The sequence below is a fragment of the Dendrobium catenatum genome, unplaced genomic scaffold (genome assembly GCF_001605985.2).
Source record: "Dendrobium catenatum unplaced genomic scaffold, ASM160598v2 fragScaff_scaffold_993, whole genome shotgun sequence".
Taxonomy (NCBI): domain Eukaryota; kingdom Viridiplantae; phylum Streptophyta; class Magnoliopsida; order Asparagales; family Orchidaceae; genus Dendrobium; species Dendrobium catenatum.
In genome coordinates this window covers 629,787-644,139 of record NW_021319455.1, presented here as the reverse complement: position 1 = coordinate 644,139, position 14,353 = coordinate 629,787, and the positions used below count along the sequence as shown (strand labels likewise).

Genomic DNA, 14,353 nt, shown 5'->3' with positions numbered 1-14,353 from the left:
TAATTCACGTAATACTAATTGAGAGTTATAAGGAGATGATTACTGTCCCGACGGGTAAAGAGTAATGACTTTATTTACTGAGCCAATGAAATACTGATACGAATTACTATTTACTAAAAAAAATACCTCTTAAACAGGTACTTCTTACTTGTTTATTGTGACTACTTAAATGAGTGTTATTGATTTATTATTACTTTTAATGTACAATTTTACTACTTTATTGTTTATTGATTTACTATCACTGTATGAATTTACTATTATTGCATTGCTTTACTGTTATTGCCACCGATTTTACTGCCAACACTATACTAATACTGCTACCGATACGAACATCATTATTGTTCATTACTATTATTGATTCACTAGACTGGTTGCTGATATTAATTCATTGTATTGATACTGAGCACGTGATTATGATACTGATTTGATATTGATATATAATAACTGGATAGCATGTGCACATCATTATAGGGTTTTACTGTATTGACATGATTCTAAAAGTTTTTACCGATGCTTTGGTTGTACCGCTTTATACAATTTTCTTACTGATTGATAGTTCTGATACGGTGACTGTTTTATCAATTAGACACTTGTATTAGTTTATTGGTTTCACCATCATACTACTTCACTAGCTTATATACCATAATATTTAACTATTTACATATTCTACTATTATTGCATGTGTGTTCTACTATTTCTGCATCGATTCATGATCATATAACTATTATTGTTATGAATTAATTGATGACATACATACTGGTTTTTTACGGTGCTTTGAGTTAATTCTAGGATTGGATACCTGTTAGAATTTTGGCTCATTATATGAAGTTTAAATAATTTCACGTTAGAGCAGATGATCAAGTGTGTGAGATTGATCAGATCAGGATTCTCTAAGTTTACTATTAGTTTATGTTTTAGTCTTTTAGCTATTCTTTTGTATTCACAATTGATGATGATAAATTATAATTATATGATACATGGGTATTGTGTATGATTTTGAAAGAAAGATGTAGATGTATTTTGATATTTCTATTACTAGTTTTGTTTTAGCCGATATGATATTGATAAAAGAGAAATATATAACTCTGATGTTGATTTTAAAAGATAAAAGAAATAATTCTTCCAAATTTTATCTTTGGATATTACAAGAACTCACACCTTGCATAGGACCTATTTGACTTGGATGACTCCAAAAACTTACGAGTTGCTACTAGCTCAATTTTCAAGTCCTGTTATTCTCAATGAATCGAGATAATTACTCGTTAATAGGAAACAAAGGAACTCATTTTTCTCCTACACGACAACTTTTTTCTTCTCTTTCTTAGTGCTTGCCAGGCATCAGCAAGTTGGTCCTCAAGGACACGGATGCGATCCAACATAATAGCTAGAGACAACTTCAACTCAGCAATCTTGGCAATTGAGCCCCCCGTTGTGAAAGATGGGATAGAATCACGAGTGATGGGAGCTGCCATAATGGCCAAGTCACTTGTTTCCTAAATAGTGTTTATGGAGTGGAGTAGACGGTGAACACGCCATTAGCAAGGACACTTTTCTCAGTAGCTAGAGCAGTCTCTTCAAGACTCCAACAGTTGTCATAGCCAATATAATACCCACAATTTTCACCTATGTAAGCATGCATTTTTATGTTTTATGAAGGTATGATAAAATGGAGTAAATTTTGAGGAAAAAAAATGCAGGCACCTTTCCCAATTAGTAAATAAAGCAAAACAGTAAAAGCCCACTCTTTAACAAGTTGATAAGAATAACAAATACGTAATTTTTTTTTGGTAAGTCGCTCTTTAAAAATTCAAAAGAATTGAGATGCTACATATAGTATTCAATGTGCTGATCAGAGAGAGTCAAGGATGCAAGGTGGACTCTCTAAAAAGTCAAGGAACATCTAGAAGGAGCATTCACCCTGGCTAAAAGGGCACTTGGCTGAGGAGCACTCACTTCAGTCATAGCGGTGTTTATCTTAGGAGCACTCACCCCAGCTAGAGAGGCACTTGCATGAGCAGCACTTGTCATACATGATCTAATCAGGCAATCAAATCTACTAAATTGGCAGATAGTCCCGAATACTTGCTAGAGGCATCCCAAGTCCACGTTAGAGGCAACTATCTGCATGTATCTATTAGGGCCTCAAACGTGTGTTTTTAACATTTGTATCATATGTTTTATGTACACTATTAGTGTAGCGTCTCCTATAACCCCTAGAGTCCAATAAAATAAGGATCAAAGGGCAATTTTTGGACATGCAATATATTCTACAATTGCTCGTTTGTAACACCCCACTGACAGTGCAAGGTGCAACAACAAAAATAACTTAACCTTCTTAACATTTAACATTTAAGAAACTTAATAATTTTATAAATATGTTCTATCCATAGTACAATCCATTTACCATATTAACGTAGCATCTAAATTATCTCAATAGTATCATAAAGTAATTACATAACCATTAAGAAAATTCCAAAACATCACAATAATTAACAGTCTACTTGCCTATGTTGTAGACTCACAAATACTGCTAAACAATAGAATCTAAAGATTCATTAATCTGGGCCTAACTTGTTTTCAATTTTTCTTTATTTTTTCATGTAACAACATACAACAACAAAAACATCAAGCCTTTATCCCACTACGTGGGTCGGCTACATGAATCATTTTTTCTCCATTGTGTCATGTTAAAAGTCAAATTCTTGTTTAAATCTAATAAAGAAAAATCATTTCTAATATTTTCTAACCAAGTCTTTTTGGTTATACATATACCTTTTTTAACATAAGTCAAATCTAATATGTCTACTTTCCTAATCGGGTCATCAGGAGGTTGTTTTATGTGACCAAACCATCTAAAGCGACTCTTTCTAATCTTATCTTCCACTGGAGCTACTCCAACCTTTGACGTATATGCTCATTTCGTATTCTATCTCTAAGGGTAAAGCTACCCATCCACCTAAGCATCCTCATCTTTGCTAAATTTAACTTAGTATTATGCTTCTCTTTTAATGGCTAAGATTCGACACCACAAAGCATTTCAGGTCTAACCACCATCTTATAGAATTTTCCTTTATGTTTGAGGGGGACTTTTCTATCATACAACAAGTCTGATGCATTCCTCCACTTCAACCATTCAACTTGAATTCTACTAATAATATCCTCATCTATTTCACCATCACTCAAAACAAATACCCAAGATATCTAAAATTTGTACTCTTATTAATAATTTGATCACCCAAAGTCACACTCCCCCACTAAAAGTATTATTACTAAAATTACATTCCATATATTTCATGTAGCAACATCCAGTATAAAAAAAAAATTGATGAGTAATGAAGCTAAAAAAGTTATGCAATTCAAATAAAAAAATTTAATGAAATATTATAGAGAATAATATAATTGAAATCATGACTAAATTAACTCATAAGGTAATTGTAAAATAACTTAAAACATATTCAAGATCATCTTTCATTGTATTTGAAGCCTATGCATAATACCAATATTAGTTATCTTAGGTTATGGATTTCATTTTACATTTAATTAGCTTTTATAACTTTCATCATATTATTCAACGGAGCCCAAATAAAACCTGACATTATCACCATCAAACCGCATTGAGCTCATTTTTGTCTAAATTGGGATCCCTTTTGCCCTACCTTCTTCATAGATTTTATTTCATTTCAGTGCCAACTCTTTTACTAATATGATATTTAACTGGCTTCAAAGTTTACACACTCATATTAGATTTGTCATATTTCATGCTTACTATACAAGATACATCTTCTACATTTCTTATATTAAAATAATAAGAATGTATTACATAACTTGTGTTTTTTTTTTTCCAGCATTTTTTCAATTAGGAAAATATTTATCAAATCATTCAATATCTAATTTTAAACTTAAACAATTTACATATGGTTGTTCATACATGGACACTTGACTGTGAATACACCTTAAACAAAATGATTAACTTTAATGCTTATTTCCTTTTAATTTAGTCAAATATAATTGTACAGGTCTAGAAATGACAGCATTTGCTTTTTGAATTAAAATTGTATTACTTACCTCTGTGTCGAGTTGTCCCCTTGAATTTGACACCTCGTTCTGTTTTTCGTTTGTAAATTACCTCAAAACCTCCCCTCTGCATTCACTATATGAATTTCGCTACTCTCTTTCCCTTAATACCTTCTTCTTCTTCTTCTTCCACTGAATTCTGCACTCACCGAATAAATATTATTCCTTCAAGGTATTTACAGCAATCTACTCCAAAGCCTTAAACAACCTACGTTCCACTTTCGCTACCTCTCAGCTTCATACCCTATTGATTCCTGCTTGCATTAAAAGTATTCGAAAGGAAGAGGCCTGCAAACAAATAACTGTATAGTGCATACACCATATCCTTGTCAACCGTCTGATGGCAAAAATCATTGGCCGCTACTTTCAACAACCGCTATAAGCATCGATTTGGGAAACAGAAGAAATAGTTAGTTTAATAAGGATAATGGAACGCATAACAGCTTTTGTATATAACTTTTAACTTTAATTTAATTAACATTCAATTAATGCTAATGTAGTCCTTGAATTAATTTAACTTTAAGTTAATAGTTAAATACTGCTTTGAGTTAATACTTAATAATAATAATTAGTAAGTTAATAAATAAATAATTACAATTATTAACTTTTAACAATAATTAAACTTTAAATTTTAGTATAAATTTTCAAGTTAATTTAATAGTCCAAATCTATATGTTTACTTGTAACTTTTGGGTACTACATCTTTCTTCTTCTTATGAGATAGTAGAGTGCCTAGAGCTTCTTTCTCCAAAGTCTCTCCTTCCCCCCTCTCTCTCTCAACCTTATCTTCTTTTTCCAAGTCTTTGTCGGTTTTGGGAATAACGTATGAGTGTTGGCCATGAATAAATTTGAATCTCACACAATTAATTGTGAACTAACTTATACTGATGTACCCAGATTCTACTAACAATCTTATCACTCCTCTTAAGTTAAAATCTTAATGTTGCATACTTTGTAAGGTAAATTAAGGTTTTACTTGAAACATTAAGAAATGGTTGCCACTCATAATTGAAAAATGAAAATAGCAATCTTATATAAGTTATTCATTTGCATGTGCATATCGTTCATTTCAATCAATTAGGAGACTAAACATGAATGGTTGAATTATTCTAGGTAATCTTATCTCTCATCTATTTTATCCAAAATTTTGAAATCAAATTTGATCACTTTCATACTTCACAAGTTGTGACTAGTAAATTGAGCTGTTTTTTTAAATATTTTGCAATAGGTATAGCCTTGAATTAATAAATCACAATGTTAGGGATAATGAACCACATGAGAATCAAAGTTGGCATAGATATACCAATGATCAAATTTACTTTTAAAATAAAAGCTTTATATCAAATTATTTTTTAATTATCTAATGTGTGATTATACCTAAAGCCTCACATACCTCAACAGTCTCGCTCCCACTTGAGAGTATCTCAAATCGGCCATTACTCCACCATCAAACAAAAGCTCATCAATTGTCATGCACCAAGAGTCTACTCAACTATATGAATGTGGGCTCCGAAAATTCGGCCCCGGCCTCCGCTCGCTTTTCTTTTATTCGGCGAGGGAGTTTTAGCGAACTAAGTTCCGGGGTAAATTTTGGAAGGCAGATGGGTTTGTAGATAAGACACTACCCAGAGATTTCGCCCTCATTTTGTGAGGACTTTATGATCTGAGTTCTGGTTTCCTATAGGCGCAAGCCCCTATAGTTAATTACCCCTCTCGATCACGAGAGAGAACTTTCGATTAAGGCTAGTCGTCAATCAGATACGTAGAGATACGTGTTATCTGGCATATAGTAGCAGCAATGGATTTGATTTGGTTGGAGAATTTGGGAATTGGAGTATTTTGAAAGATTTGAAAAGTTTGATATTTATAAATAGGAAATTCAACACCACCTAGCACTTAAAGCGGATGTTGGGAATAGTGATGATGACCCGATCAAAGATTCCATGGTTCCGTCATCCTGGCTGCATGTGTCCCTGTCTATCTTAGTCATGAGGTAGTCGACCAACCTACAGAAGGTCTTTGCGGCACCATGGGTTGTCGCCAAAGGGAACCTTTTTGTAGACCCGGGTTGAATTGTTGTCTAAGGACAAATTAAATCCATCCTTAGCTAACAGAGAGCTTTTGTGCCTATCGATTCTAATCACCTATTGATTTCATATCTCAATGGATTTAACGCCATTAATGAGCGTTATGGCTCTGTCCATAACCGCTATCTGTGGTGCCATTTGGCGGTCAAAAACCATCGTTCAGAGGCCCCTCTGTTTCAAACGTTACCTTGCAGTGCCATTTGGCGGCGAAACGCGGTAGAGGACACTACACGCCCTACTGCAATAATTGTTTGAGAATGGTCCTATGATATTTTCTACTAGGCATTGGCCTTGTGAGCTAATTTAATTCCGAATTTATTCCGCCTCGACAAATCTATTGCGATTGCGAATGATTTTTTTGCTTACTGCGTTTGAATGGATTTTATTTCAATTTGAAATATTTGGATTGGAGTATTGAATTTTTCTGAATTGAGTAAGCTTTGGTAAATTTGGTGTTGAAATTTTAAAGTATTTGGAGTGAGCTGTTGGATATTTTGAAGATATTGTTGAAAATATTTTGAGAAACCCCTCCGGTTTGAGATCTTAACAATTCACATCGGCCATTGCATCGGGTGTTGGGGTTCATTTTCTTTATGGACTGAACCTTGTCACTCTGTCGGGTCTGTCGACAGAGGATCGGTTCCATAAGGCTCTAATCCTTTGATAATTGAAAGTTGCTCATTGTTGTAGCCTGAAGGGCCTATATATGAATGCTATTAAGACAAATTATGACGGTGCGTCATCAAGCCGTATATTTGTTTGTCTGTTCGAAACCCTGTCGACTTCTATGTGAACCATATAGAAGGAATCGGTTTCGAACCGTAATCACTTGTCAACCCGCGCAGTCATCCCTAGACGGTCACGTTTTGTACCAATAACACGCGTTCTGCCGGGGCCCCAATCGGGGTTTTTATATTATTTTTACCCCTTTAGTGTACCTTATGTGTATACATATTTATATCCAGCGTGCAGGGTACTTTAAAATATTTTTAGACGCCTTCTTCTGCTTGACGGAGATTGCTATCCGGTGGCTAGCAGTTCTGAACAAATCTTCTGCTTTCGTACAGTAGAGCTTCGTCACTATGTTGATTTTGTAGGCGAGTTATAGGTCACTAAACTAATTTCCTGCTGGGTCATAAGGAGCTTGTACTTGTCGTATTCTCTATGTATTATTTGGTCCTGGCCTTTCAGTGCCCCACTGCTCATGTAGGTAGGTAGATTGTCTTTCTTTCACGACTAGAATTGACTCAGAATACTGGCATTTACTGATGTTGTTTTTTGTAGTCTAGCCGCCTTAGGGGTATGTTATTGTACTTACATCCATATTTGAAAAGGATTTGTATGTTATTGCAGATTCTTTTTGTTGTGTTGATTGATGATGATAACTGGAATGTCAAGTCTCAAAAGTTTGGTTGGATCTTCTGAACCCATTTTTTTTTCATCATTCTTCCACTTGAACAGCCGTTGAGAGTTATGTGCTTTGGCTTGTAGTATTATGTTGACTGTCAAACCATCAGCTCATTGTTACCTCCTGTAACTTACGATTATCATCTACATATCAGTTACATGTTTAAATCAAAGTGATTATACTAGCTGGATTGTTTAATTACATATAGATTTGCAAAGTTCCTTGATGATTGGGTGTTGTCGATGATTATTCTATTCACCATTTCATGAGTGACTGATCACTTGCAGTCCGTTAAACCATCCAAGTTTAAGATTAACACTTCCATTGCCATTTCAATTTGAAATGATAGCCTCCCCAATTCCATAGAATTGGTATCATTGCAAAGAATTCCTTGTTGATTATCTTGTCTTAATTAGTCTAACTTCATCAAGTCATAGTCAGTTCCCACGACTCTTCTTGCATAGAGATGAATGACCCAAATTCTCCTTAATTAACAATTTAATTTTTCAAGATTGAATGAGTAATTCTTTAACAATTCAGTCTAGAACTATGTCAATCGTTCAAATCAAATTCCCCCCCTTTAAATTTGGGTTTTTGTTTTTTACCTTTTACTCAAGTAATATTCTCAGTTCATAACATGATCCTTGTATTCCATTAGGGTCAATGTTGAGTCAAAGCTCTTTTTTCGTTTTTATTTTAAATGAGTCTAAGCCCGAAATATGTCGAGTTCAAAGTTGAGTGTAAGTCATCTGCGGTCCTAATAATCAAGTTCTTTGGCTCTGAGTTCAAATGTTCAAATTCTTGTTCATTTTCATTCGTATTGTTCAAAATCGAATGCCAATTCAAGTCCTGTGGTCCAACCTTTTGTAGTTCTGTAATTTTGAGCCAAGTCTTGTTCAAAAACTGCAAATCAAGTCAGTAAAGTCCCATAATTGTTCAACCTTTATATCATTCAAATCTTTTTTCTTTGTCAAATTATTTAATATCTTTGTTGATCAATGGTAGTTCATGTTGGTGTCAAGATTTTGAGTCAAATGAATCAAATTTTTAGCTCAACTTGAAGTTCCATAATAAGATTTCAATATTAGTTCAATAGTCCTTGATTTTTCAATCCCAAATTTCGCAGTCCTCTGTCCGGCGTCTCGCCATTTAGGGGAAAACTAGGAAATACTGGGCCTTTCCACCACGCTAAGAAAAGCGTGCAGGTAAGATTCCCTCGTTGAGGAACACTCGCGGTCCGTGTAATTTTTCGATCCCCACACGCTAAGAAAGCCGTGCATGGGTATTTGTTGTAAAAAAAATATCTTTTTTTATTTTTGAAAAATATTTCAAGAACAGTTATTTCCGCCAAGCGGGTACTTTATGGGTTATCCCGCTTCGTCGTGCGCTATCGCACCGGAAGTCCTCCACCACGCCCTAAAAAGAGCATCGCATTAGGCGGGTTATCCAAGGCGATACGGCACTTTCGAAGAAAAGGAAATTTAGGTGATTACGCCGCTTCGCGTCAAGCGTCGAGTAACGCACATCCTCTCACCGCACGTGCTATAGAAAAGCGTGCATAGTGGTTCTGTTTCTGTCTCTGACGAATCGCGTTTGAAACGCGAATTCTCCGGAGTTTAGGGTTAAGGAGAGTTATACTGGCTTTGCGTCGGTGTGGATCAAGATCTTAAGGTGAGTCATAAAAATTTAATTAGAATTAATAATAATTAGTTCAAGTTAAACTCAATTAATTATAACAAGATTAATATTAACATTAATAATTATACTTAGAAACTAATTTATTTAATAGTTAAATTATAATTATAATAATAATATTAATTAATAGTTAAAGATAATTAATTATAATTAATCCTCATTAATTATAATTAATTGTATACATTATTAATTATTAAAAAATTAATATATTTTATCTTAAATATTGATCATAAATTCAATAGAAATTTATAATTATTATGAATTAATTAGATAATTAAGTTATAATCAAGTTATAATGCTAATTATATTTAACAAAATAGAATTATAAGTATATACTTTTCATTATAATTAATTTATAGATAATTATAATTATTATATTTTAAATTAATTAATTAATTAGATTCTAAAAATTAGTTATAAATTAATTAGAAGATAAACATAATTTTAACATGAGTTACAGAGAATTAAACTCCTGTAACAAGAGTTAAATCTCTGTTTTAAGGATTCGATCGAAGACCGCACTCAAAGGGAGAAAGCCACCTACAACACCACGACTCCCTGTTTGTCTTCCGATCAAAAATCGATCCAACAGAAGGAAATTGGCGTCGGTAGACGAACCCGGATGGAGGCTGCTAAGGGTTTCGGGTATGTATAACAGACCTCTTCTCTCTCCTCTGTTGTGAAGAGTTCGATCGAACAGGGGTTCCGGCGGCTTCAATGGATTCGGTCTGTGGAATGTGCAGTAGTTCTCTCACTCACTCATCTCTCTCTCCTCTCTCTCTCTCTCTCTCTTCTCTCTCGGCCAGAGGAGATCGGGCAAGAAGCGGAGCTCGGCAGTGGGAGAGGAAGGAGGTCGCGGGATGAGCTGGAGCTTTTCGGAGTGTGGAAGTCGGAGGTTGTCCGAGCGGGAGAGAGCTCGGCAGGATGTGGGAGAAGGGTCGGGAGCAGCTAGTGTGGAGTCGGACAGAGGAGAGGGTGACGGGATTGGAAGAGGGATTTCGTGTGTGGAGAGGGATCGTGAGCTGGAGCCGGAAGTAGCAGACGAGGGAGAGGGAGGAGCTCGGGATGAGAGGAAACGAAGTCGAGGAGATTTGGTCGGAGGAGGGTCGATCGCTGGTGTAGAGGTAGCGACGGGAGCTCGGTCGTATGAGAGGAGTCGTGCGAGAGTGAGGATCGAAAGGAAGTGTCGGGAAATGGAAGAGAGAGCAGCGAACGGGGGAAGAGGCAGTGGAGGTTCGGTATTTAACGATGCATTTGGGCGTTCGATCGAGGAGAGGTCGCGGGATTTAAGCAGAAATCGCGTGAACTGAGCGATGCCAGCGCCGAACCATGTCAGGTATGCGGGATTTCTTGCGGGAATTCGGGAGATTTGGGCGGCTTCTCGACATATACGAGGTATGCCATTTTTGTTATTTCTTTCTCTTTTTGTTCTTTACACAGAGGTCAACAATGAATCTGTCATGGGAATCACCTACTACTAAAATTTGCTCAATCATGATGGAGTTGTGAGTAAGATCAATCCAAAAATCACTTGAACTACTTGATCCTAGCCAAACAATGACTATGTACCACTTGCTAGGGAAGGATGAAGTAAAAAGAGGCTAAAGTTGAGCAAGATAAATATCTATTGTTGGAGGTCAAGTGTTTCATATTTTGTAATTAAGTCCAATGCCTCAAATGCCCTTCTAATACATAATTAGCAATATCAGGAGCTACTGCTTCTGCCGCATGGTTATAGCATTGCTTATAGGTTGGTTGCAAAAACAAGTCTACTAGCCTGTTAACAGTACTATGAAAACAAAGGACTGTCCTGATCAGGCCACTGGAACCATGCTAATCCACAATTAAGATGTCGTTACTTGTTTCTTCCCATGCTTAGGGTCCAATTTTTGCCAGAATGTCAGATAGTGTGCTAAACCATCCAACTCTGGAACTTTCCATTAGATATTGCTACTTTTATGTTCCATCCTTAACATACCTTTTCCTTCTCACCAGTTTTCACTGATTTAATAACATTTGTAATGCTATTGAATTTGTTTGCTTTCTAAGGTAGGAAAAGAAGAAGGCGTTCCGTTTTCTTAGGCAGCCAGAAGAAAAAGAGGAGATTAGTAACCTTTTCTCCTAGTAAAGATCCGAATCAAAGACTAGTGCAAATGGCTTCTCTCGCAACTGCTCTAACTTCTTTGAAGATGGAGTTCAGCAATGATTTGACTTACTTTCCTGGAATGGCCCCTAGCTCTGCTAATGCAGCAATCCTAGAGAAGGGAGGAATGCAGGTTTAAAAATCTATTCGCAACAGTCCATTTAGAGTTGGTCAAAATCTTTTTTTTTTTTCTAGTGCTTTCTTTCTCTATTCCCTACTCCACTACTTTTTCTACTAATCAGGTCCTAGCTAGAGAAGATAAAGAAACAGTAGAGCTCTGCAGGTCCATGTACATGAGAGGGGAATGCCCTCCCCTGGTTGTAGTTTTTGATTCATGTGAAGGGTAGTTGCCTCAGCTAAATTCACACGGCTTATTTCGCGACATACTTTTCCATTATATAATTAACAATTGCCTTGGCCACTGCAGCTTCACAGTCCATGCTGATGAAGACATAAAGGACATGACCTTTATCTCTGAGTACACAGGAGACGTGGATTACCTAAAAAAACGAGAACATGACGATTGTGACAGCATGATGACCCTTCTCCTTACGACAAATCCATTTCATAGCTTAGTGATCTGTCCAGACAAAAGGGGAAATATTGCTCGGTTCATCAGTGGAATTAACAACCACACTCCGTAAGCACTGCTCTAGTATTCTGGATGGTTACTGTTATTATCATATTGGTTAATTGGATATTTTCTATGATGTTGGGCTTGGTTCCAACTGGTCTTGCTGGAGCGGGTGTTATGCTGATCAGTTTGGAAGCTTCAGGATTATGTTTTGGAAGGGATTTTCTGCATTGATTTGGTTGCCGACGTAATGTCGCTGCCGGGCTGAACTCTTATTTATGGATGGGTTTTTTTATGCCTTAGACGATGATGTTTACCCGTCCCGGTTACCCTTTGGATGGTCTTCGGGCAACCGAGGGTGCCAATTTAATTTGAATCTGCAGTTCTCTCTGCAGTTGATCACTTTTGTTCCTGAGTCCTGGCATTTTTCGCTATTTGTCTGTTTTTCTCCTTTTTCCTGTTATAGTTTTTGGTTTAGCAATCCTTTGACTGTTGCTTCTGAGCGTAAGCTCAATTTTTGTCTGAGCATTGTTTGCTCCCCTGTGTTTTTTTTTTTTTTTCTTCCTCTTTACATGATTAATGAATGGGCTTGGCCATTAATTTCCCCAAAAAAAAAAAACTTTGCTGGAGCTATCCAAATTCTTCCTGCAACTGTTGGAGATACAGAACTTTCTATGGCTGAATCTAACCATTTTTTCTTTCTTGCAGGGAAGGTATGAAGAAACAGAACATTAAATGTGTCAGATATGATGTGGATGGGCGGTGTCGAGTCTTACTCGTCGCTTGCCGTGACATTTCTCGCGGTGAAAGACTATATTATGATTACAACGGGTATGAACAGGAATACCCAACTGAGTATTTTTTGTAATATTTCCCGAAATATTGTTAACCCATTTTCCTAACTTTTCATTGGAAATCATAAATATAGGACCGACGGGACTGTTTTTTTACTAATGCTATAATGGATTTATTTACAACGAGCGGATACTATTTCAATGGATAGTACTAAAATTATTAAATCCATATTCCCAATTTGTAACCTTGGAGGGATTATTTGTTGAAATTGTTGTAGATGATGGTTCTTTGCTAGGTTCATCCTGAGCCTTATCCCTAAGACCATAACACTCTAATAGTCTAACACATTGAGGCTTGGTTGTGGCTTTTATTCATTTTTGTTGTAGGTTAATTGGTGAGACATTCAGATTAATGACTACACATGCAATTATTCGAAGTCATAAAATCAATTGTACTTGTAAATTGTAATGCATTTTTATATTTACAATTTTAGAAAGTTATAATTGTTGCGGGCTTGAATATATGCGGCGATAGAGTTTTAACTATACGTCTTAGCTTTGCACGGATATCCAGCACACACACAGAGAACACAAGATTTTTTACATGGAAAACCCTTGAAAGGGGAAAAACCATGAGGTCTAGCCCAGTTGAATGATTCCACTAGAATATAAGTTGGTTACAATGGTCTGATTCGCCTCCGAGGACGATCAGATGACAAATAACAACTGTACGATAGAAGTTCGGGTGTCTGGTGATGGTCTGGTGGAACTTCGGGCCTCAGGTGATAGTCTAATGAAGGTGAGGGCCTCTGGCGGTGGTCCGGCGAAGTTCCAGCGGTGGTCCGGCAAGGCTCTGGCAGTGGTCCGACGAGGCTCCGGCGGTGGTCGAGGAGGAGCTTCTTCCTTCTCTTCCTTCTCTTCTATTCTTCTCTTCTTGATTGGGTCCTCTTTCAAGAGAAATGAGGGGTCTATTTATAGATTTTCTGGATTGACATGCCCCGTAAATAGGCGAGAGATCATGGGTAAATAAGGAGTGGTTGGATGGACGACCGATATTGAACCCCTTGATCATGGACCGTTCGTCGGGCATTTGGAGGCCTTAGTGATTTTGGAATTCGATGATCTTGGGCTCGTTGGATTCGTCTCGTCAAGCCGTTGATTCAAGTATAAGCTTGTTAAAATCGGAGACCGTTTGGTAACTCAAATTGTGATTCGAACCTTCCAACAGCACTTCGAGTCTTTGATTTAGACTCATTTGGGCTCGGATCGAGTTGAATTTGGTGTCGTTGGGTTCGTATTTCCGAGATGCTCATTTTGACTATAAGTTCACTGAAATCGGAGTTCGGGAGCTCCATGATTTAATTTTTGAAATTTCCGACTCCATTTTGCATCGAGATTCGTGCCCAATCAAGATAAATTTTTGACGATGTATCAATAATGATTGTAAAATGTGTATTGTGTAATGTATTTTTAAAATGTAAAGAATTAATAAAACTTTAATTTTATTCATTTATTGTTTATTGTTTCTTTGAATTTTGAATTTTAGAATTTATACAATGTTCTTATTTTTATGTTTAA

General features: G+C 36.3%; 1 protein-coding gene across 3 annotated transcripts in view; it reads left to right on the top strand.

Annotated features, from left to right (window-relative positions):
* Positions 1–13,018, top strand: part of LOC110100023 (probable Histone-lysine N-methyltransferase ATXR5) — a 37,509-nt gene extending 24,491 nt beyond the window's left edge. For 2 of the 3 annotated variants that reach the window (XM_020827379.2, XM_020827378.2), the window contains 4 exons: positions 11,314–11,540; positions 11,650–11,750; positions 11,835–12,047; positions 12,690–13,018. In XM_020827379.2, coding sequence (XP_020683038.1) covers positions 11,314–11,540; positions 11,650–11,750; positions 11,835–12,047; positions 12,690–12,849 — 701 coding nt within the window. In that variant the 3' untranslated portion in view covers positions 12,850–13,018. The remainder of the gene's footprint in view (positions 1–11,313; positions 11,541–11,649; positions 11,751–11,834; positions 12,048–12,689) is intronic. The other variant, XM_020827376.2, reaches the window with a different exon arrangement.
* Positions 13,019–14,353: the final 1,335 nt, after the last annotated feature.